A 26,332-nucleotide genomic window follows, 5' to 3' on the forward strand; every position below is an offset into this window, starting at 1 on the left:
TGGATTCAAAGTCCTGGAGTCTGGGACCATGTAAATGTGCAGGATTCTACAACCAGGAGGGATTGGTGTCTCATGTTGCTTTGTCAACCACAAGGAGTGGCAAATGGTGTTTAGTTTAGATAAATGTGAAGTGTGTTTTTTTTTTGGCAAGCCAAACGAGGGCAGAACTTTTACATTTAATGGATAGTGCCCAGGGGAGTGTGGACAAACAAAGAAACCTAGGGTGCAGGTGCATAGTTCCTTGAAAGTGGAGTCGCAGGTGAAGAAGGCATTTGGCATATTTGCCTTCATTGGTCAGTGCATTAATTATAGGAGTTGGGATGTCATGTTGTACCTGCACAGGGCATTGGTGTATTTTAGAATACTGCTTTCAATTCTGGTCTCTCTGCTATAGGGAAGAATTTGTTAAACTTGAGAGGGTGCAGAAAAGGTTTACAAGGATGTTGCTGGGATTGGAGGATTTGAGCAATAGGGAGATGATGAATAGGCTGGGACTATTTTCCCTGGAGCGTCAGAGGCTGAAAGAACGTTGGAAAATTTTACAATCTCATGAGAGGCATGGATAGGGAGAATAGCCCAGGGTAGGAGAGTCCAAAACTAGAGGGCATAGGTTTAAGTGAGAAGAGAAAGAGTTAAAATGGTCCTGAGGAGGAACTTTTTCATGCATAGGGTGGTGTGTGTATGGAATGAGCTGCCAGAAGTGGTGGAGGCTGGTACAATTGCAACATTTAAAGAACATCCAAATGGGTACGTGAATAAGAAAGGTTTAGAGTGATATGTGCTAAATGCTGGCAAATGAGATTAGATCAGTTTAGGATAGCTGGTTGGCATCGATGATTGAAGTGAAAGGTCTGTTCCCTTACTGAACTTCTCTATGACTGACGAGGTGGGGCTGGGATCAAGCTGCCACAAATCATTCTCTCTGTGCTAACAGCCTGTCTAATTATTGGTGGATGAACTACAACTGAGTTTTAATGAGATGAAATGCTTATCTTAATAACAAGTTGCAGTTTATTGCAAAATAGCAATAGCTGCAAGTTAACCATAATTACAAAGACTATCAGAGACAATATGTCAGGCTCTCCTCCACCCAGAGACTGTGTGACATCATCAGCTTCTGGCAGGTCCCACTGTGACTCTTTCAGAACGTTATGAGAGGGAAACAAAGCAAGGGAATACACGATAAATGGAAGGGGACTGAGAGGGTTAGAGGAAGTTAGACACCTGAGTCAATGTCCATGGGTCCCTAAAAGTGGCAGAACAGGTAGATAAGGTGGTAAAGAAGTTGCATGAGACGAATGCCTTCATTGGGTGCAGTATTGAATGTAACAGCAGGAAGAGAACGTTGCAGCTGTATAAAACACTAGTTTGTTCACAGCTGGAGTTTTGCATACAGGTCTGTACCACATTACAAGAAGGACAGAATTGTTCTAGAGAGAGATTGACAAAAGTGTCACCAGGCATGGATAATTGTGGTTTGAGGCAAGGTTAAATAGGCTAGGGAATGTTTTCCTTCAAGGAGGCTGAGGAGTGAACACAACATTACAATACAGTTTGGCCCTTCGGCACTTGATGTTGTGCCGACCTGTGGAACCAGTTTGAAGCCTATCTAACCTACACTATTCCATTTTCATCCATATGTTTATTCAATGACCATTTAAATGCCGTTAAAGTTGGCAAGTCTACTACTGTTGCAGGCAGGCGGTTCCATGCTCCTACTACTTTTTTGAGTAAATAAACTACCTCTGACATCTGTCCTATATTTATCACCCCTCAATTTAAAGCCATATCCCCTCATGCTAGCCATCACCATCTGAGGAAAAAAGCTCTCACTGTCCACTCTATCTAACCCTCTTATTATCTTATATGTCGCAATAAAGTCACCTCTCAACCTTCTTTTCTCAAACAAAAACAGCCTCAGGTCCCTCAGCCTTTCCTCATAAGACCTTCCCTCCATACCAGGCAACATCCTACTAAATCTCCTTTGCACCCTTTCTGAAGCTTCCACATCCTCCCTACAATGCGGTGACCAGAACTGGCTGCATCAGAATTTTGTACAGCTGCAGCATGACCTCATGGCTCTGAAACTCAGTCCCTCTACCAATAAAAGCTAACACACCGGATGTCTTCTTATCAACCCTATCAACTTGGGTAGCGACTTTCGGGGTTCTATGGTCATGGACAATGAGATCTCTCTGCTCATCCACCCGACCAAGAATCTTACCATTAGGCCAATACTCTTTATTCCTGTTGCTCCTTCCAAAGTGAATCACCTCACACTTTTCTGCATTAAACTCCAATTGCCACCTCTCAGCCCAGCTCTGCAGCTTATCTATGTCCCTCTGTAACCTGCAATATCCTTCCACACTATGCACAACTCCACAGACCTTAGTGTCATCCACAAATTTACTAACTCATCCTTGTATGCCCTCATCTAGGTCATTTATAAAAATGACAAACAGCAGTTGACCCAAAACAGATCCTTGTGAGTCACCACTAATAACTGAATTCCAGGATGAACATTTCCGATCAACCACCACCCTCTGTCTTCTTTCAACTAGCCAATTTCTGATCCAAACCACTAAATCACCCTTAATCCGATGCCTCTGTATTTTGTGCAATAGCCTACAGTGGGGAACCAATCAAATGCTTTACTGAAATCCATATACACCATATCAACCGCCTTACCCTCATCCACCTGCTTGTTCACCAACTCAAAGAACTGAATAAGGTTGGTGAGGAATGACCTATCCTTCACAAAAGTGTGTTGACTATCCCTAATCAACTTATTCCTCTCAAGATGATTATAAATCCTATCTTTTATAACCTTTTCCAACAGTTTATCCTCAACTGAAGTAAGGCTCATTGGTCTATAATAACCAGGGTTGTCTCTATTTCCCGTCCTGAACAAGGGGACAACATTTGCTATCCTCCAGTGTTCTGGTACTATTCCTGTAGACAATGATGACATAAAGATCAAAGCCAAAGTGTCAGCAGTCTCCTTCCTGGCTTCTCAGAGAATCCCAGGATAAATCCCATCCGGCCCACGGGACTTATCTATTTTCACACCTTCTAGAATTGCTAACACCTCCTCCTTGTGAACTTCAATCCCGTCCAGTCTAGTAGATTGTATCTCAGTATTCTCCTTGACAACATTGTCTTTTTAAAATGTGAATACTGATGAAAAATATTCATTTAGCGCTTCCCCTATCTCCTCAGACTCCACGAAGAGGTAAGAACTGTTTTTCCTCAGTGGCAAGGTCGTTTATCAGGAGACATAGATTTAAGGTGATAGGTAGCAGGATCAGAGGGGACGTGACAAGAAACTTTTTCACTCAGGGTGCTGAGTGACTGGAATTCACTGTCTCGTTTGATGGTTAAGGCAGGAATCTTCTACTTAATTCAGTGGAACTTGAATCTGCCCCTGAAGGTATAGATAAGGTGCTAGTACGTGGAACTAGAGTGGCAGTAAGTTTACTTAGTCAGTGCATACAGGATGGGCTGAATGGCCTCTTTCGATACTGTAAGCTTTCTAACATTCTAATGACTATACAACAAAGAAGTGATAGCTGGTAGGGGGTTGAAGATGGGGTGGGGTGAGGTGTAGGTGGGCAGGCACATGTGGCTGGGGACTTGACAGAAAGGTTGGAGAGTGGAGAGAGCTTTCGTGGAGGTAGACCTTGTGGAATGTGCCCATTGTTAAAAGGGGACTCTTTGTATTAGGCACTCTGTTCCTGCCCATGGCCTGAACAGCCGACTGCACCAAATCATCCATCATCCCCTGGAGTCTTCTCAGCAGCTTCAAAATTGGGGCCCAGCTGCTTAAGGGCTTCAACTAGAGTGAGGGTGAGAATGGTACCTTTGTCCTCGCCCGCCCAGTTAACACGACAGATAGGTCCAGCTCAAGTCAGAGGGCAGTCCGAAGGCTGACCACGTAACATTACATCCTTCCACAACTTCACCTACAAGCCTGGCAGCAAGTAGAGTATAAAATTCTACCCTTTGAGAGTAAACAAAGAGAAGGTATGCCTAAAACCACCCAGAACTGATAAAAGCTCACAAACCTGTTTGTGTGATATTTAATATAGGATCATAGAATCTCTACAATGTGGAAAAAGGCTGTTCATCCCAACAAGTCCACACTGACCCTCTGAAGAGCATCCCACCCATTTTTGTAACCCTATGTTTCCCATGGCTAATCCACCTAACCTACACATCTTTGAACCATGTGAAGAAACCACAGCACCCAGAGGAAACCCACACAGGCACAATGAGAATGTCTGTGTGAAGTTTGCACAATACCTGATGGTGGAATTGAACCCAGGTCCCTTGCACTATCAGGCAGCAATGCTAACCACTGAGCCACTGTGTCACACTAAGGATATGGGTATCTCACCTATTGGTTCGAGAACAATCAGGTCCCTTGCACTATCAGGCAGCAATGCTAACCACTGAGCCACTGTGTCACACTAAGGATATGGGTATCTCACCTATTGGTTCGAGAACAATGAGAGTCTTTGAATGCCTCCATTGGGATGGTCTTTTCGAGGAATCAAGGAGCTCCCAATCAGAGGTCAGCAGTTCTACGGTGCAGGCAGTGTCAGGAGGAGTGATATACCCATGAAAGGTGACATTCATTGAAGAGATGAGGTTGCAGCTGAGTAAAGGTGGGAAAGAGATTGCTGGAGAGGAGTGAGGAATTGACTGTTGAATGAAGAAATCCCCTTTCCAAGAACTCCCCTGTAGTCTGCCCACTGCTGTTAGGCTGAGACATTGTCCATTTGAAGATCTCAATGGATGGAAGAGGAAGATGCTTTCCTCCATCGACTTAATTGAAGCAGAAACCACCTGGCATTCTCCTGCCTGATTAAATAATCCCTGCTTCTGGAGAACTGTGCCTATTAACTCTGCTTCTCTCTCCATTGGTGCTGTCTGTCTGAGTTTCTCCAGCATTTTCTATTTTTCTTATTTTAGATTTGCAGTATTTGCAATAATTTTTTGTTTATGAGTACTTGGCATTTGCAATGTGCTACCTAATTGGTGGTGATGACAGATTCAGTTATAATTTTCAGTAAGGAAAGGAATAAATATTTAAAGTAGAGTAATGTTGCAGGAATATGGGCAAAAGAGAAGTGGATCTAACTAGGCTGCTGTCTGAAAGAGCTAACGTAGACTCAGTGGGATCAAAGGCATCTGTGCTGTACAAATCTATAAACATAGAACGTAGAACATTACAGTGCAGTACAGTCCTTTCACATAATGCCAACCTGTGAAATTAATCTGACGCCCATCTAATCTACAGCGTTCCATTATTATCCATATGTATGTCCAATGCCTAATTAAATAGGCTAAAAGGAGTCATGAGATAACTTTAGTGCAAGAATTAAGGAGATTTCCAAAAGCATTTTATTCTTATATAAGAAGCAAGCAGGTAACTAGAGAAAGGATTGGTCCACTAAAGGATAATGAAGGAAGGCTGTGGGTCGAACCTGAGAGAATGGGTGAGATTCTGAATGATTACTTTGCATCAGTGTTCACCGAGGAGAGAAACATGATGAATCTTGAGATTAGAGATAGAAGTTTGATTAGTCTGGATCATGTTGACATAAGTAGGGAAGATGTGTTGGGTAGGCTAGAGGTTGTTAAGGTGGACACATCCCTAGGACCGGATGGGATATATCCCAGATTGCTGAGGGAGGTGAGAGAAGAAATAACTAAGGCCCTGACAGATATCTTTGTGGCATCCCTAAATACAGGTGAGGTGCCAGAGGACTGGAAGGTTTCTCATGTTGTCCCCCTGTACAAGAAGGGTAGTAGGGATATTCTGGGTAACTACAGACCAGTGAGCCTGACGTCGGTGGTGGGGAAGTTGCTAGAGAAGGAGGGATAGGATCTATTTATATTTAGAAAAGAATGGGCATATCAGTGATAGGCAACATGGTTTTGTGTGGGGGAGATCCTGCCTTACCAACTTAATAGAGTTCTTTGAGGAAGTGACCAAGTTGATAGATGAAGGAAAGGCTGTTGATGTCATATACATGGACTTTAGTAAGGCTTTGACAAGGTTCCTCATGGTAGACTAATGGAGAAAGTAAAGTCACATGGTGTGCAGGGTGTTCTAGCGAGGTGGATAAAGAACTGGTTGAACAACAGGAGACAGAGAGTAGTAGTTGAAGGGAGTTTCTCGAAATGGAGAAAGGTGACCAGTGGTGTTCCACAGGGGTCAGTGTTGGGGCCACTGTTGTTTGTAATATACATGAATGATCTGGAAGAGGGCACTGTTGGTATGATCAGCAAGTTTGCAGATGACACGAAGATTGGTGGAGTAGCAGAAAGCATAAGGGACTGTCAGAGAATACAGGAGGATATAGATAGACTGGAGAGATAGACTGGAGAGTTGGGTGAAAAAGTGGCAGATGGATTTCAATGCAGATAAATGTGAGGTGATGCATTTAGGCAAGACTAATTCTAGAGCGAATTATACAATGAATGGAAGAGCCTTGGGAAAAGTTGATGGGCAGAGAGATCTGGGAGTGCAGGTCCATTGTACCCTGAAGGTTGCTGCACAGGTGGATAGAGTGGTCAAGAAGGCATATGGTATGCTTGCCTTCATTGGATGGGGTATTGAGTATAAGAGCTGGCAGGTCATGATAAAATTGTACAAGACATTGGTTCGGCCGCATTTAGAATACTGTGTACAGTTCTGGTCGCCACAATACCAAAAGGATGTGGATGCTTTGGAGAGGGTGCAGAGAAGGTTTATGAGGACGTTGCCTAGTATGGAAGGTGCTAACTACGAAGAAAGGTTGAGTAGGTTAGGTTTGTTTTCATTAGAAAAAAGGAGATTGAAGGGGACCTGATTGAGGTCTACAAAATCATGAAGGGTATACACAAGGTGGATAGAGATCAGCTTTCTCCCCAGGGTGAACGAGAGGTCACGCTTTCAAGGTGAGAGGTGGAAAGTTTAAGGGAGATACACGCGGCAAGTACTTCACACAGACGGTGGTGGGCATCTGGAACGCGTTGCCAGCAAAGGTGGTAGAGGGAGGCACGGTAAATTCATTTAAGATGCATCTGGACAGATGCATGAGTAGGTGGGGAGCAGAGGGATACAGCTGCTTAGGAATTGGGCGACAGGTTTAGACAGTAGATTTGGATTGGCTCAGGCTTGGAGGGCTGAGGGCCTGTTTCTGGGCTGTAAAGTTTCTTTGTTCTTTGTTCTAAATGCCCTTAATGTTGGTGAGTCTACTACTGTTGCAGGCAGGCATTCCACCCCCCTACTACTATCTGAGTGAAGAAACTACCTCTAATATTTGTCCTAAATCTATTACCCCTCAATTTAAAACTATGTCCCCATGTGTTAGCCTTCACCATCCGAGGAAAAAGGCTCTCACTGCCCACCCTACTTAATCCTCTGATTTTCTTATATGTCTCGACTAAGACACCTCTCAATCTTCTTCTCTCCAACGAAAACAGCCTCAGTTCCCTCAGCCTTTCCTCATAAGACCTTCCTTCCATACTAGGCAACATTCTAGTAAATCTCCTCTGAACCCTTTCCAAAGCTTCCACATCCTTCCTATAATCCGGTGACTAGAACTGTTGGAATATTCCAGGTGTGGTCTTACCAGTATCTTGTACAGCTGCAGCATGACCTCTTGGCTCCGAAACTCAATTCCCTTACCAATAAAAACCAACACACCCTATGTCTTCTTAACAACCCTATCAACTTGTGTGACAACTTTCAGGGATTTATGCACCTGGGCACTGAGATCTCTCTGTTCATCGACACTGCCAAGAATTTTACCATTAGCCCAGTACTCCGCATTCCTGTTACTTCTTTTTACATCCATCTCATTTCTAAAAGTGATAAACATCAGTGGACCCAAAACAGATCCTTGCAGTACATTACTGGTAACTGAGCTATAGGATGAACATTTCCCATGAACCACCACCCACTGCCTTCTTTCAGCTCGCCAATTTCTGACCCAAATCGCTAAATCACCTTCAATCCCGAAATTCCATGCAATAGCCTATCTTGTGGAACGTTATCAAATGCCTTCTGAAGTCCATATACACCACACCAACTACTTTACCTTCATCCACCTGTTTTGTCACCTTCTCGAAGAACTCAATATTGTTAGTGAGGCATGACCTACCTTTCACAAACCTGTGTTGACTATCCCCAATCAAATTATTCCTTTCCAAATGATAATAAATCCTATCTCTTATAACCTTTTCCAACACCTTACCCACAACCAGAGTAAGGCTAACTGGCCTATAATTACCAGGGTTGTCCCGACTCCCCTTCTTAAACAAGGGAACAACGTTTGCTATCCTCCAGTCTTCTGGCACTACTCCTGTTGACATAAAGATCAAAGCCAAAGGCTCTGCAATCTCCTCCCTGGTTTCCCAGAGAATCAGAGGATAAATCCCATCTGGCCCAGGGGTCTTATCTATTTTCAGATCTTCCAAAATTGCTAAAACCTCCTCTTGGTCAACCTCAATCCCATCCAATCTTGTAGCCTGTATCTCCATATTCTCACTAACATTGTTCTTTTCCAATGTGAATACTGACAAAAAGTATTCATTAAGCACTTCCCCATGTCCTCAGATTCCACACAGAACTTTCCACCACTATCTTTGATTGGCCCTAATCTTACTCTAGTCATTTGTTTATTCCTGATATACCTATAGAAGGCCTTAGGATTTTCCTTGATCCTATCCACCAACAATGTCTCTTGTTACCTCCTGGTTCTTCTTAGTCGTCTGTTTAGACCTTTCCTGGCTAACTTACAACTCTCAAGCCCCCTATCTGAGCCTTCACACCTCGTCCTCACATAAGCCTTCTTAGCGGGTTTTGAGATGATTTGTAGCTCAGGTTGACGTTCTGGATGTAGGTTTGCTCACTGAGCTGGGAGGTTCATTTCCAGACATTTCATTACCCTACTAGGTAACATCTTCAGCTTGTCCTAAGATGGATGTGTTGCCCCAGTCGAAGTGGTGTCCTTCCTTATGTGTATGTAAGGATACTAGTGAGAGAAGGTAATGTCGTTTTGTGGCTAGTTGGTGTTCATGTATCCTGGTGGCTAATATGATTTTGACTGGGACAACACATCCATCTTACGACAAGCCAAACAGAGACACGCACGAGAATTCCTAGAAGCATGGCATTCCAACCGGAACTCTATCAACAAACACATCGAGCTAGACCCCATCTACTACCCCCTGAGGAAAAAACAGGAAATGACATCACCACAGGAAATGACATAACAGGAAATAATATCATCAACCCAAAGAAGCCCAAACATATAATAGAAAGCAGGAATCATGTACGTTGCTTCGCTGAGGCCCACTGAAGATGTTACCTAGTAGGGTGACAAAATATCTGGAATGAACCTTCCAGCTAAGCGAGCAAACCTACATCCATAAGCTACCTTCTTCTCTTGACAGAGTTTCAACTTCTTTAGTAAACTATGAGTCCCTCTCTCGACAACTATCTCCCTGCCTGAAAGGTAGATATTTATCAAGGACGCACAGTAGCTGTTCCTTGAATGAGCTCCACATTTCAAGTGTGTCCATCCCTGCAGTATTCCTATCCCTGCCCAATACTATTGTAAACATAACCGAATTATGGTCACTATTGCCAAAGAGCTCGCCTACCTCCAAATCTAACACCTGACCGGGTTCACTCCCCAGTGCCAAATCCAATATGGCACTGCCCCTTGTTGGTCTGTCTACATACTGTGTCAGAAAACCCTCCTGCACACATTGAACAAAAACTGACCCATCTAAACTACTTGAACTATAGTATTCGCAGTCAATATTGGGGAATAACAACCATCCTGTTACTCTCGCTCTTAATGAGGATACATGGAATTTGCTGAGATAGAATGGTCAAGAAAATCACATCAAATAAAAACAAATTAAATAATTTTGAATGATTTACAGAAAATTAAATGTACTATTTGTTTAAAAAGCTGTTCAGGACAATTTGGATAAATTCTGAAAGTTGGCCACAATTCCTTACTCTAAATAATTCTATCAAAATGAGCATGTGTTTTGATCTATCCTCAAACTGTTAAAGAGATCTTTTTGTGCATTGAGTTGCTGCTGCAGGTACCAAACTACCAGTTTCTTCAAAGTAATTTATTACAAATAATTAAGCACTTTTAAGTTCTTAATTTAAACACAAAAATGTTTGATTCTTTATTTCAGAAAGGACAACTATACATGATAATGACATGACGTGGATAATCACTAGCTTTGAAAAGACACCGAAGATGTCTACTTACCTGCTTGCTTTTATTGTTTCTGACTTCGATTATGATTATGACAATACAAGTGATACTGAGGTAAGAGATCAGACTTGGTTATTTTTACATGGAATTATTTCTTCTTCCTTTGGGGTAACTTACGTGGGTGGGAATTATTCCCATGAAGAGTTGGTGTTTGATTGTCTTCAGCTTGGACTCATTGTATCTGACTGCTGTGATGTAAAAAAACAATTCTGTCACTTCTCCCTATTCTGTATCATGGAGGCAACACCATATTCACCTTCTGGACATCGAAAGTGGCATTTGATGTAGTAATCAGAAACTAAAATAGTGGCACTTTTCAGCCAGCAATCTGGTGGGAATGTAAGAAAGTGAATGCTTCACAATCACACTGTCAATAGATCTTAATCTCTGATATTGAGATATTTGAGTCTCATCACTATTGGCATTAAGTAGTGATAGGATCAACAATTCTGTAAATAGTGGTTATGTACCCTAGGTGTGGTCCTTTGTTCATTTGTTTGTAAAATCATTTCATTACCCCTTTCGATGAATGCTATGATGATGAAAAGGATAAATGAGGTGGTTTCCAATTGCCTTCCTCATCAGTCACAGTTGTATTAAATAATGGAAAAGACTCAACAGGCCGAGCCCTGTTCCTCTGCTTGTGTAAAGGAGGTACATGCTGAATGGCTTCTTTCTACTGTGATAATTCGGAAATTCTGTGAATCCTCCTCCAGAAAGGTCCTCTGCTTAGAAGTTGCAGTTCTCTTGAGGCTATTACTATTCCACCGTCACTATAAAATAAATTGCTGGTTTTGCTATTGACCAGGGCTCATGACTTTGAACAAGGTTCTTTAGCTGGGTCTGGAGTAGCTTGCAAAAAGACATGGCAACCACCCCTTTGAGATCTCAAATGACCCTGCTACTCAACAACCCATAAACGATGTACTCAAATCCATTCGACACTGATGTGTGAATTTTAAACCTTGGGTGCAAAGCTCCAGGTTGGGAGATGACCTTTTAGTGTTCAGCTTGGCTAATCTTTCTGGCAACCAGCTACAGTCTAAGGGCTGGGGGCAGTTGGGGAAGTTTTTCAGTCTCTTATGGTAGACTCTCTGGGTAATAGTGCACAGCCCTAATGCTGCATCTTTTGCGTTGAAGAACTTGATGAAGTCTCTGTTCTATATGATTCACCCAGGCACTCAAATGTTTACAACACCAATAAAATGCAGTCATTTAGATATGCAATACTAAGGTGCTGGGTAATGCTGTATGTAGTTTCATGATCCTCTTGTCTTTATTTAAAATAACTCTCAGAAAACAGGACACAGAAACTGGGAAGAGGAAAAGAAACTAGGAAAGAGAGAGTACAAAATATGGATTGTTTATGGAAGTTAAGATTCTGAGATAGAATGTTGCCTGCAGTGATGGGCACTGGAATCACTGGAATACCCTCATTGGAATCATGAAAGGGAACTAACTTAGCTAAAGGTGGGAATAGTTGGGAGTGTCACAGAGACCACTCAGCTGCCCAATGTTGAACATACAGCTGCACTGATAAAAACCCAGCAGTGAAAAATAATGGAAGTCAGAGGGCAAGAAGGATGAGATTTGAACAGAGCAATAAGGTAATGGGTGTAAATCATTGATTGGTGCTCATGAATTCAGAGCTTTTAAATTCTGGAATGGTGATGTGAGGTAGTTGTTGCTGATCTTCATAGGATAGAAGCTGGGCATGAAAAAGGTAATATTATTGTCAATTGTAAACCCATTGTGGAGCCAGCCATATCAGGCAGATAGAGCATCCGGGTCAGCTGTGCTTTCTGAGACACTTAGTCCTGGATCTAAATGATTCAGGGGTAATATTAATGCAGGAAACAAACCTTTCTTACCAGCATAGCCTTCATAAAGGGATCTTTGGAATTGGGGGATGAAATGCCCCAAATCTCTCTGTCCTGGCTCCAGTGACAGCTGCAGGCTCCCAGGCTGTGTATGGATTATTGTCCAATCCTCACTGTCTGTTACCCACAGAAGTGAGACCCTCCTCTCACTTCTCTCTCCACCCTTCAGGCTCTCTGCCTGTATTCCTGATGAAGGGCCTTTGCCCGAAACGTCGATTTTACTGCTCCTCGGATGCTGCCTGAACTGCTATGCTCTTCCAGCACCACTAATCCAGAAGGTTCTATCAGTATATTTGTCTTGATGCAAGACCAGAGCTATATTTGCTATGTCTATTCTTTTGAGAGATGGTGTCTGAAATGAAAGCCTCATTTGACAAGAAGCAATTCTAAACCTTTTTTTAAAGATCCGCATTTGGGCACGAAAGCAAGCAATTGAGGAAGATCAAGGAAAATACGCAGTAAATGTTACTGGGAAAATTCTACAATTTTTTGAAAATTATTACAATGTTTTCTATCCACTCCCAAAATCAGGTAGGACAGTTTTTATTCAGCTTTTAGTGTTTTATATTTGTTCATAACCAGGTGTCGAAGCAATCCAGTTTCTTGTTTTAAATGTGTTCATTTCTGCAAATCAGACTGACAATATTTTCGGTTCAGTGTGATCATACTCTATTTTCCTTCTTTCCTAAATCCTTTTGCAGCCAGAAACTTGGCTGAATTTCTAAATGTTTGGCAAACTGTCATTTTGGGGACTCACTCTGGATAATGGGAAGGTGACCATTCTTATGTGATTGTTCTGTTTAGCACCTTATTTCCCATCTTCACACCGTGCCATGGTGGGTAAGGGGGTGGGTGAGGGGGGGTGAGGGGGGGCGGGAATGGAATTTTGTAGCCCTGTTGGTACTTTTATTCCCACTGGTACCATGTTTGACCCTCAGCTCCTGAGCCACAAATTGCCCAACAGCATGGTCCTGGTGGAATCCAGCAAATGGTGTACAACCAGACACAAACCGGTTGGTTTCTCAGAGCCAATCGGTGAATAGATTGTAGGATGGAGGAGTCCACTGATGTAATCAGTTGGTGTCAGTGCACTTTTGGCTGCCTCAGTGTCCATGTTGGCAGTGCTATGGAGAACCAATTCTAGCACACTGTCTGCTGGATAGGTGCATGGACTTGCACTCCATTGATGTAATACCTGGTGCTGAGCATCAAATAGAAGTTGAGGGGGAGGAAACAAGGGACTGTGATAGGTCAGAGACTCAGGGTAGTATCAGCATGCCTCCATATGGAGGAGAAGCCACACACAGGAAGCCCCACAATTTTCCTCTCAGCACAGTCCAAGGTGCCCAAAACCTCCACATCCAACTTGCTTGTGGTTCCAATGCCAGCAGAGGTCAAGGCTGGGGTGGGGGTGTGTGATCCTGCATCTGGGCAGGAAACTCGCTGTGACCTGGACCCTCTACGTACAAATCCCCTGAAGGAAATATGTGGTTCAGTCTTTGTCATTTTCTCCTTCTCAAGAACCCATGTTTCTTTCATTGTTGCCCTCTTTTGATGTGCACCATCAAGTCCTTCTAGCATTTAATTGCTGCTACCTTTCACCCGACCACACAGCATCCTATCTGTCCTTTCCCTCCACCATCCCCCTCCTTACTGTACACTTGCATACATTTTCTGAGTTTCGATGAAAGATTATAACCCATAAACTTCAACTCTGTTTCTCAGCCCAGAGACAATGCTTGACTGGAATTACTTTCATAGCAGAGAGAGTCAGTCAGTTCCACCTGTCATCAGTAAAGATTAGCTGCTTGGAGATGGTGCCAGAGTATTCTCTCAGGTTACACTCTATGTCTATTCATAAAATGTTCAGATTCCATCAGCTTTGTTCACTAGCTCTCAAGAGCAAAATAATCTATTAAATGTGAATGTAACTGGTCAAGTGGCTATACCAGTAACAGTGAGCTGGAATGAGAGGGGAGCGTGCAGTGGAGGGGAAGGGGCAGAGCAGTCAGGGGAATGAATAGCAAGGTTAATGATGAGAGGCACCGAGGAGTTGGTGCAGTGGCAGAGTTAGGGTGAGTAGAAGGTAATGCAGAAAGATGATGGTACTTCCGTTTATGGGGCAGAGAAGGTAGTTGACCTCAGCATTGTGGGCACTAAAGTGACCTGGGGTGGGCTATGCTTAATCCATTACATTGCTATGGTTTAAACATGCCTGCTGCAAGGACCATGGAATATTGCTTTGTGCAAGATAGTGCGAAAGGGGAGGTGTAGTATATAGTGAGGTGAGCAGGGTAATGTTGCATGTGAAAAGTCTCTAGGGTTCACACAGGGAAATGTAATGAAATTGAGGCTTAACCACGTTTTGTGAAAATCTAATATTTCAGTTCAATCATTTATAAGAACACGTTAAAAGGGAAAGCTTGAATTATTGTTCTGATAATTTGATGTCCCACATAGGCAAGTCTCTCTTGCCATCTTTCTCCTCTATGGACAGAATCCAAGAACATCTCTGTGGATCTGAGACTCTGCTCATTCGGGCACTGCTGGAGTTCCTCAAATGGGTCATGGAGAAGTTCCATGGCCATCTGTAGCAGGCTCATTTCCTCTTCAAAAATTACCAAGATGATGCTCGATGAAATTATAAAGAAATAAATTATAAGCTCTCCAACCTATAGAGTTATTGCAAATACATATCAAAGATTCTCTGGAACATGAATTATTAGACAGCAATGAACTGAACATAGTCTGTGAATCTCTCATGTTCCTTCAGATAATAATTAGAGTGTTTTACATTTCTTAAATTACCAATAGATCAGATTGCCCTTCCTGATTTTAATGCTGGCGCAATGGAGAACTGGGGTCTTATCACCTACCGTGAGACTGCTCTCCTGTATGATCGCGACCTGTCATCTATTGGAAACAAGGAGAGAGTAGTAACGGTTATTGCACATGAACTGGCTCATCAGGTACAATGTTCTTTCCCATTTTCTGCCATAAAATGAGATTAATCAAGCATTAGTTTAACTCGTAGTACTCTTAGTCTGAGTTGGAAAGTTCAACTGATTTGACCACAGTTAACTGTATCAAGGGAGCGCTACACTGTCAAAGGGTCAGTGCTGAAGGAGCGCTGCACAGTCGGAGGGTCAGTACTGACAATGTGCTGCACTGTTGAATGGTCATTACTGAGGGATTGCTGCACTCTGAGTGTTGAGAGGGTTCTGCACTTGCCACTGGTTGCTGCTATCTTAGTTTATGCTTGATAATCAGCAAAGTGATAGAGGCAGTTGTCATGCAATAAAGAAATACATGCTCAGCTATATCCAGCTCACTGATGCTCACTTTGGTTTCTGTCAAGGCCACTTGGCTCCTGGCCTCATTACAGTCTTCGATCAAAAAGTGACAATACAGCTGAATTCCAGAGGTGAGGTAAGAGTTGACTTCTCTTGACATCAAGGCCGCATTTGACAGTGAGGTGTCAAGGAGCTCAAGAAAAACTGGAATCATTGAGAATTTGAGTTAACCTCTCCACTGGTTGGAGTCATATTTGGCACAAAAGAAGATAGTTGTGGTTGTTGGAGGTCAAATCCTCTGACAGAACATCTCTGCAGGAGTGCTTCAGGAGAGTGTCTTAGGCCCAATCATTTTCAGCTGTTTTATCAATTGAGATGAGATGCGTGTGCCTTACGTTAATATTAATTGTATGTTTATATTCATGTCAGGTTTTTAAGTTTGGATTTTTGTGAAAGCTTTTGACAGGTTGGTCTTTCTGGAACCATGCTTTTAAACTAGTTCGTGGCAGAGAGGATTTGATCAAGGACCATGGAGTGTTAATGAAAGTTTGTTTATATTGTGGGGGTTTAGATATTTTCTAATCTATCTGTTCAGAAATGTAGGGAGCAGGTAGGACATGAACTCAGGCCTTCTGCTCCAAAGGTAGGGCTGTGATACATGGCACACTTTGGGAGTTTATGACAGGAGAGATAAAACATTAAAAGATATTATGTTGTTTTTGGGTTTAGGAGAGTTAAGCATTAATCATAGCTTTGAAGATCTGACTGAAGTACAATCTCTCTCGGAAAAAGGAGATCATTCAGAGCAGTTCAGGAAATAGGTTATCTCGGTGAAAGCATGTAATTTGTGAAACCTCTAGAACAAAAGAGTTTGGTTAGTACTCGCAGATTGTGACAAAGGCCAAGTCTACATTCTCATTCTTATGAACAGTCAATGGAAAATGTCTCACAGCACAGGGCTAGAACTGAGGAAAAGCATTTAATTTAAACTCGGAGATTTGATAGAGAAGGAATTTCTCTGGATTTTGACTGACTATAAAGATTTGGAAGCAAGTGGGATTTTGTTTGTTTTAAAATCTTTTAAGCTGTATTGTATTTAGAGAACTTGGTTTGGTTTATTTTAATTTCTTTTATGTAATAAATATCTGCTCTATATTGCTAAAACCAAATCTATATTTTAATTTTTGGGATTGGGCTTGTCCTGTAATAACACAAGCTGGGATCATAACACAGGACCTTTCCCTTCACTATATGGTTAGAAGTGGATATGTTTACTGTTGATTGCACAATGTTCAGCACTATTTGGGACTCTTCAGATACTGAAGCAATCCATATCCAAATGCAGCAAGAGCTAGATATTATCCGGGTCTAAGCTAATAAGTGGCAAGTAACATTCATGCCACACAAATGCCAGATATTGACAGTGTCCAATAAGAGAGAATCTAGCTATCGCTAGCTTGACATTCAGTGACACTCCCTTCACTGATTTTTCCAATATCAACATCCTGGGAGTTACTATTGATCAGAAACTGAACTGAACTAGCCATATAAATACTCAGGTACAAGGACAAGTCAGAGTCTGGGGATACTGTAATGAGTAACTCAACTCCTGATTCCCAAAAGCCTGTTCACCATCTATAAAGCACAAACCAGGAGTGTGATGGAATATTCCCCACTTGCCAAGACAGTCCTTGAAGTGTGCCCTGTGTCCTTCTGGTAATCACTTGTCATGACAGTATAAGGCACGTGGAAGTTCTGTTCGGAATGTAGACAGTGCGGCCTGCCCAATGAAGATGATTGACAGCCATCAGTGCCTCAATGCTGATAGTGTCAGCATGAGACAGGGTTCTGATTCCGGAGTCTATTCTGCCACTGGATTTGCATCAGTTTAAAAAGGCACACTGATGATATTTCTATCAGGATTGAAGATGTCTTCTGCACATTGTCCAGGTTTCAATGCACACACAAAGGCAGGTAACAATACAACCTGCTTTTTTAAAATGTATATATTTATTGAAAAAATGTTTTCACTGTTTTACAAAAACACTAACCACAAAAAGTTATAAAAGTACAGAAAATTAGGAATAATATTGTACTGTTATGTTATAAATCCTCTTGCAAGGATGCCTGCTTTGAAGAAGTTTTCCTCCTCTCTCTACAAGAATCTCAGGGGGTCCCTCTCCCACTGCAACTCCCAGCTCATTTCCTCTGCCCTGAAGCTCTTCAACCATGTTGTGACTCAATGCTAATAATAATCTTCTTCAAGATACAATCGACTCATATTTCCTTAACTTAAACCAAGTTAGCACAAACTCAAATTAAATAAAATATCATTAAAGTAAATTATCATCCACTAAACTTAAATTACACTACATTGTACTATATTACATTACTCCACTCGCTGCACCTTCATCAAGGCTGCCGTCCACTGGAGCAACAATGATTATAGTCAAGATTAGAGCAAGAAAATCAATGTTTCAGGCAAAAGTCCTTCAGGATGAAGGCTTCTGCCCGAAATGTCGATTGTCCTGCTCCTCGGATGCTGCCTGACCTGCTGTGCTTTTCCAGCACCACTCTATTCTTGAATCTGATCTCCAGCATCTGCAGTCCTCACTTTCACCCAACTGTGATTATACCCGTATGTAGCAGCCTCCACCCCCCCCCCCCCCCCCCCACCCCCCACACCCACGTCTCCAGACTACCATATACAGCTCTCGTGGCTATATAAAGGCCTGAATCAATATTGCTGACAGATTCATGTCTGTGTAGTTTAGAATGGGCTGCCACGTCTTATAAAATTGTTCTGTTCCGTGGTGCACTGTACTTGTCAGGTAATCCTGAGGGATGTTGTGGTTCTGTTCGCCGAGCTGGGAATTTGTCTTACAAACGTTTCGTCCCCTGTCTAGGTGACATCCTCAGTGCTTGGGAGCCTCCTGTGAAGCGCTTCTGTGCTGTTTCCTCCAGCATTTATAGTGGCCTGTCTCTGCCGCTTCCGGTTGTCAGTTTGAGCTGTCCACTGTAGTGGCCGGTATATTGGGTCCAGGTCGATGTATTTGTTGATAGAGTCTGTGGATGAGTGCCATGCCTCTAGGAATTCCCTGGCTGTTCTCTGTTTGGCTTGCCCTATAATGGTAGTGTTGTCCCAGTCGAATTCATGTTGCTTGTCATCTGTGTGTGTGGCTACTAAGGATAGCTGGTCTGAACACCAACTAGCCACGAAACGACACGACCAGCTATCCTTAGTAGCCACACACACAGATGACAAGCAACATGAATTCGACTGGGACAACACTACCATTATAGGGCAAGCCAAACAGAGAACAGCCAGGGAATTCCTGGAGGCATGGCACTCATCCACAGACTCTATCAACAAATACATCGACCTGGACCCAATATACCGGCCACTACAGTGGACAGCTGGAACTGACAACCGGAAGCGGCAGAGACAGGCCACTATAAATGCTGGAGGAAACAGCACAGAAGCGCTTCACAGGAGGCTCCCAAGCACTGACGATGTCACCTAGACAGGGGACGAAATGTTTGCAAGACAAATTCCCAGCTCGGCGAACAGGGGAGAATACGGGTAAGTGGAGTTGAAATGCCCATCAGCCATGATTGAATGGTGGCGTGGACTCGATGGGCCGAATGGCCTTACTTCCACTCCTATGTCTTATGGTCTTAATCAAGGCTGCACGCCCAAGCTATGATATGGGTAGTCCCTTCCATTGCTGCAAGTCCTGCTTTATCCTCTCAAACAGCTGCATAAAGTTCACTCCGTACAGCTGCCAAGTGAGGGGGCAATAAAAATTCCCAGATAGAGAAAACTTTGCTGTGACCATCTAAAAGGAAACTGCATTCCGTCCTCCACTTTCGATACTCCACTAAACCCCACAGCCGCTCCCCTCCCCCCCCCCCAAACCATGGGCATGACTTTGATTTTGTGAAATTTATTTTGTATCCCAAAAAGCTACTGAATAATTTAAATTTTTGTATTAGCCGGGTTATGGACCTTTCCGGGTGAGCCAAAAACAAAAGGACATTGTCTGCATAAAGAGTGATTTTGTGTTCCCCAACTCCCACCTTCAGTGCTACTATTTCAGAGTCTTTTCAGATACCTTCCACCAGTGGTTCAGGTTCTTGGTAGTTGTGTGTGTAAGTGGTGGCAAACAATAGTGGCAACTGGCGACATCCCTGTCGGCTGCCCCTTCCCACACCAAAATTGCTTGATTTAATCCCATTCGTGATAACCGCCGCCTTGGGGTCTTTATATAACACTGCCAACCACCTGGCGAAGGCCCCTCCCAGACCAAAATGATCTAGAACAGCAAAGAGATATGACCATTCCACCCCATCAAAAGCCTTTTCTGCCTCCAGGGAGACCACTAAACCCGGAATCATTCTCTGCTGACATATTTGCACTATATTCCACACCCGCCTGATATTGTTGGAGGAGCTGCAGCCCTGGATGAAACCCATCTGGTCCTCTTTCATAATAATGGGCAGCACTTTCTCCAACCTCAGAGCCAACACCTTTGATAGAATTTTAATATTCACATTTAACAACGAGATGGGTCTATACGATGCGCAATGCTTGGAGTCTTTCCCTTTCTTTAAAATAAGGGAGATATTAGCCTCCCTAAGAGCAGGCGGATGGCAATCCTGTCTATACAAATGACTGTACATCTCCAGTAGTGGTTCAGCTAACGTGTGCTTGAACTCCTTGTAAAATTCACTCGGGAATCCAACTGGGCCAGGTGCCTTACCACCTTGGAGCTGCCTTACCACCTCCTGCACCTCCTGTACTGTCAGAGGTGCATTTAAAAGGGAGGCCTGATCTGTTTTATTACCGGGGAAGGTCAAGTTTTCAAAAAAGGATTCCATTTTCACATCCCCATCCCCACAGCCCTCCAACTGGTATAACTCTGCATAGAACTCATGGAATCTGGCATTGATCTTCCACAAGTGACATTACCAGTTCTCTCCCTGATAGACACAATGGACTGTAGAGCACCTTTTTCTTCCTAGCCAGATGAGCCAGGTTTCTACCTGGCTTATCCCCATATTCAAACAGCCTTTGCTTTGTAAAGCAGACCCCTCTCTTCGTCTCTTGTGTGAGCACTGAGTCCAGAGCAGCCTGGAGAGCTGCGACTCATTGCAATTTGACCAAGGATGGCCTGGTATAATATGCCAATTTGGCTGCCTTCAGCCGGGCTCAATGATCTGCTGCTGCTCTCTTCTCTGCCTCCTTCTCATTGCCGAGTATGAAATAATCATTCCCCTAAAGGATGCTTTGGTGGTCTCCAGAGCACTGATGGATTGCTGGCCATACCCCAATTGATGTCCCAAAAAGCCCTGAACTCCCTTGTGATATACTCTACAACGGTGTCATCTTTCAACAGAAATGGATCCATGCATCACTGCCACGTGCCTACTCCACTACCTTTGGTCTTAACATCCAAATTTACTGCCATATGGTCCAAAATAGTTATGCTCCCAATTCTGCAGGGTAATACCAAGTCCAAACAAACTGACGGAATAAAGAACATATCAATTCTTGTGTGGTACTTGTGCGGGTTGGAGTAAAAGATAAAGTCCCTCCCATTCGGGCGGAGGCATCTCCACACATCTTGTAGCTCCAACTCCTCACACAAGTTCACTAATTGTGTACCCGACAGTCCTCTTGGCATACTGTCTACACCAGGGTCCATGAGACAATTAAAGTCCCCTCCTATAATTGTATGGTGTACCCCAAGAGCCATTAGGTTAGAGACTGCATCAACTAGAAATTTGAGAGGGTGCGCCGGGGGATAGTAAACGTTCAGGATGCCATACTCTTCTTCAGCACCTTGAGAATGACAAACCTTGAGAATGACAAACCGTCCATACTCATCCTTGATTTGATCGGTCACCTGAAATGGGAGGTTCTTTAATACCAGTATAGCCACTCCTCTCCTTTTGGAGTTAAAAGAAGAAAAGAATTCCATATTGCATCCCCCGCTGTAACTTTAGATGTCCCAGATCAGTCAAACATATCTCTTGCAACAGCACAATGTCAATCCTTTCCTTCTTAAGATTTGACAGCATCTTTTTCCTTTTAATGGGGGAATGGCTCCCCTTTATATTCCAGGTGCACCACCTAAACAAATCACTAGCCATGACCGCACACTACAGACTGCAGTCCCCCAAGAGGAAGAAGCCCAGTCAGTGTGCGACAAGTGGAAAAAAAAAGACTTTATCAAATTTAAAGACTATTCCTAACAACACTGTCAAAACTACTAAAACTGAAAAAACTAACCTCTACACCTGACTTAAACAAATAAACACAAAAAGCACAAATTTCCAGAGACCGCTCCCCTAACCCTTGCCCATAGGGGGCATTCACTCCCAACCTCACAACCATCCGAGCATCTCCCAGTTAAGGCCACACCCCAAACCCAAGCAAGGGTAAAAAAAACATATTATTTATACTGCTACAAGTTAACAATGGATGCCCACCCCTCCCCCTCCACATCTCAACCCCACACATCTTTACAAAGGAGTAACCATCACCCAGCAAAACAGAACAATAAAATAACTAATAACCTCCAAACAGATATGATATAAAACATATCAGATTTTACCCCAAAGCAATACCAAGCCTATAAAGCAAGTTATATTATGCCATTGTCCGTATGCCTCTTTTCCTCCTCAACCAAAGTCTATCATTTCAGTGACTTCAAAAATTCTTATACTTTTTCCACTGAGTCAAAGTTGCAGACAAATCACTTATAATTGAAATGTACCACTGCCGGGTACCTCAAGGAGAATTGAATGTTTAAATCTCTTAAATTTTTCTTAAGATCATCAAAGGTTTTCCTTTTCTTAACTATGGCCCCAGAAAAGTCATGAAAAAACATTATTTTTGAACCTTTATAAGTCAAAACCTGTGTATCTCTTCCCAGTCTTCTGGCTGTTTTTACTATTAAATGCTTTTCCTTGTAATGCTGGAGTTGCCCTAGGACCAGGCTGGGGCGCTGGGCTGGCCCAGACCTGCGCATTGCGATCCGGCATGCCTGCTCCACACTCACCCAGCCTGACTCAATCTCCAGCCCCAGCAACTCCGGAAGCCACCTCACGAGAAAATCAGCAAGATTTTCACCTTCTTCATGCTCTGGTAAGCCCAAGATCCATAGATGTTTTCGCCAACCTTGATTTTTGAGGTCGTCTACTTGTTCCTGCAGAGTCTGAACCTGGCCTTCCAAGGTTCGCACCCGCCCCTTGGAGCTCTCTGTCGCGGCCTCTAAGGCTGCGGTCCTCTGCTCCACTACTTCCACGCACTGATCCAAGGCCCGGATCTCCTGCTTATGCTTTGTCAGCATTGCAGTAATTGGCTCCAGCGTTCCCTCCATTTTTTTCACAGAGGTTTGTAAACTCTTAGTAACTGCTGCTGCTCCACTGAATTTGAGGATGCTGCCACGGCAGTCGAGGTAACAGCTGTGGGTGTGCCCAACATAGTAGGGGAGTGCCCTGCCTGCTGCACTCCCCTAGCTCCCTTTCCTCAGGGGTGACTAATGGGGGTGGGGGTAGGTGCTTGCCTAGGGTATGGCATAGAGCCCAACACAGCAGACTGTTGCCAACTTGAATCTCTCAATACAGCCTTCTAGACCATGAGCTTAGTGTTGGTTTGAGGGCTTTGTCATAAAATCATCTGACTCTGAGCCAATGAAGAAGGATCCGCTGGTACACAGGAGATGATGCTAAATTTCATTATTGTTGATCTCTGTTCTCACTAGGAAGAGATTCCCAAGGTATCAGAATTGAGCCGCATTGCCTGCCAATTTGTAGCACGGGACAAGTTAGATTCCAGAATGAGACCTGGCCTACAGATCATAAGTTTTATTTTTGCAATTTGATACCGTTGTTGTCAGTCACTCAACATATTCACTATTACTTTGAATTAAAAGAACCTGAAACTTTATTCCACAAAAAAGGGAAAAGAAACTACTTCATACTGTAGGAGAACTGGTTGTATCAGATATCAGTTACAAATATCAAAAATACTGATTCAGACTTTGACCCTCAGCATCAACCTTATAAATACTCAAACCTTAGTGAGCATTAATATGTTTCCACTTCGAATTTCCTTGTTCGGTTGGTACGATGTACCTGGTTTCTTTTTGGAAGAATTGTGCATTTGCTCAATGTTTTCTTCTTTAATTAATGTATCTTTGCAAGACCCTTAAACTGCTAACACAATTCACTCACTCAATCGCATTTGTTTCTTAAACCCATGCATTCAACATCCTTGTAGGATGTTTTCCTCTGAGACCTTAAAGCCTTCTGTTTCTGGAGCTTTTTCTTATGAACTTCTAAGCCACTCAGGACTTCTTTTCTCCTGCTGTCTGTTTGGTGACTGTGAAAGTGCACTCCTGATATTTCAACCCCTTTCTCTCTGAGTGACCTGTTTCTCTCTTTGAAAGAAACCTGCCCTCACAAATCATCTTGATGGTCTCACCTTTTCAAAAGTAAACTTGTTTTTGTCTCCTATATCATAGGACACCTTGTGGCTAGGCAACAACCTATTCTTTCTCTCTTTTACTCTGTTTTCTAAAGCACTGAGCTATTCACTTCAAGCGCTTTCTACATTTACCAAAGTCTGATCATGCCTCATATAAATTTATTAGGTCTTCTTTCAGCATAACCACTTTATTTTTCTACTGATAAAATTTAACTTCACAGTATATCATGATTAGATTACCTACAGTGTAGGAACAGGCCTTTGGCCCAACAAATCCCTCTGAAGAGCAACCCACCCAGACCCATTCCCCTACATTTACCCCTTCACCTAACCTGCACATTTTTAGACTGTGGGAGGAAACCCATGCAGACACAGGGAGAATGTGCAAACTCCACACAGACAGTTTCCTGAGGCAAGAATTGAACCCAGGTCTCTGGCGCTATGAGGCAACAGTGCTAACCACTGTGCCACCATGCCACCATATCCTAAACTTTTACATTTGTTTTCATGGTTCTTCTGAAAAGTCAAAAATCACACAAGACTGGGTTATAGTCCAACAAGTTCATTTGAAACTCTAAACTTATGGAGCCCCTGCTCCTTCCTCAGGCAGCTAGTGAGTGACAATATATCAGGCACAGAATTTATAAGTAAAAGGTCAAAGGGTCATACAACTTTTGCAAATGTATTGAACAAACCTAGGTCAAAGACATTCAGCCTCTGATCTTCAGGTAAACATCCTCCAAGGTGGACTCAGGACACGCAACAACACAGAGTTGCCGAACAGAGGCTGATAGCCATGTTTGATACACATGAGGATGATCTCAACAGGGATTTGGAATTCATGTCACACAGGTGACCCCACTACATCATAAACTCTCACAAATATGCACACTCACTCTCACAGACCTGTCTCATAGGCATATACTCCCTCACATTTGTACACACTCTCGCACACATATACTCCCTCACATTCACTTGCTCTTAAGCACGCACACCCTCTCTCTCTTTCACACATGTGCGTGCGTGTGCATACGCACACACACATACATATATATATATATCTATGGGGTGAATTTGCATTTGCAGATTTGAATTTGCAGATCCATTATATTTCTTTTAAAAAACACTGTCTGTAGACAGTCAGTCACTGTGGCATTTTATAAATTCCTACTTTGGAAATAAAACCGGTCTGGCTCCTGGATGACATATAAACAGACTGAAACATGGCTTCGCACTTAAAATACATTGTCTCACCTGAGGTGTCACCTTTATTCTGGTAACTTTGGGTTTTATCTTGGGGTAGTGACTTGAAAGAAATTCTGGGATTTATATATTAATCGATCGAAATCTGCACATTCATTCTAACTGACTAAAGACTTAATAGCCATCTAGGTTTGTTCAAGGCATTTACATAAATTGTATGGCCCTCTGATCTTTTACTTATAAATTCTGTGTCTGACTAGCTCTCTCACTAGCTGCCTGAAGAAGGAGCAGGGGTTCCAAAAGCTTGTGGCTTTTAGGGCAACATGGTAGCTCACTGGATAATACTGTTGCCTCGCAGCTCAAGTGTGAGGGACCTGGGTGCCATAAGAAATAGGAGTGGAAGTAAGGCCATTCGGCCCATTGCGTCCTCTCCACCATTCAATCATGGCTAAGGGGCATTTCACCACCAATTACCTGCACTCTTCTCGTATCCCTTAATTCGATTCCAGCCTCGGGCGACTGTCTTTGTAGAGTTTGCACATTCTGTCAGTGTCTGCGTGTGTTTCCTCCAGCTGCTCCAGTTTCCTTCCACAATCCAAAGATGTGCAGGTTAGGTGAACTGGTCATGCTAAATTGCCCATAGTGTGCAGGGACATGGAGGTTAGGTGTATTAGTCAGGGACAAATGTGGAATAATTGGGGAATACTCTTCGGAGGGTTGGTGAAGACTTGCTGGGCTGAAGGGCCGGTTTCCACACTGTTGGGATTCTATGATTCAAATAAACCTGTTGGACTATAATGCAGTGTCATGTAATTTTTGACTTTGTCCACCCTAGTCCAACATATGCATCTCCATTTCTTAAAAGTAACTAACAATATGATCTGTGGTCTAAAAAAATCCCGAAGTTTCCAATCATCATCTCTAGCCAACCATCCTCTGCTGTTAATGTTGATATATTTCCAAGCCAGTTGTGAGGCAGATATTGAGACACGTTTCTTATTGGATAGGGTTTGTTAACTATTCAGTCTTACAGCTCCTTCAAGTGTATCAGGTGTTCTATTCATACATGTTTCCTACATCAATCTGTTCAGAGATATTATTTACACAACTTTGGAGCTGGCAGAACTTGAATCCAGGTCTCCTGGCTCAGTCTTAGGGAAC

General features: G+C 43.0%; 1 protein-coding gene across 1 annotated transcript in view; it reads left to right on the forward strand.

The window, feature by feature from the left end:
- anpepb.1 (alanyl (membrane) aminopeptidase b, tandem duplicate 1) overlaps nucleotides 1-26,332 on the forward strand; it is a 94,855-nt gene that overhangs the window by 17,497 nt on the left and 51,026 nt on the right. The window contains exons 3-5 of the mRNA XM_072565462.1: nucleotides 10,216-10,352; nucleotides 12,583-12,709; nucleotides 14,993-15,147. Of these exons, the coding sequence (XP_072421563.1) occupies nucleotides 10,216-10,352; nucleotides 12,583-12,709; nucleotides 14,993-15,147 (419 nt within the window). The remainder of the gene's footprint in view (nucleotides 1-10,215; nucleotides 10,353-12,582; nucleotides 12,710-14,992; nucleotides 15,148-26,332) is intronic.

Source organism: Chiloscyllium punctatum, chromosome 48, assembly GCF_047496795.1.
Source record: "Chiloscyllium punctatum isolate Juve2018m chromosome 48, sChiPun1.3, whole genome shotgun sequence".
In the NCBI taxonomy this organism is placed as follows: domain Eukaryota; kingdom Metazoa; phylum Chordata; class Chondrichthyes; order Orectolobiformes; family Hemiscylliidae; genus Chiloscyllium; species Chiloscyllium punctatum.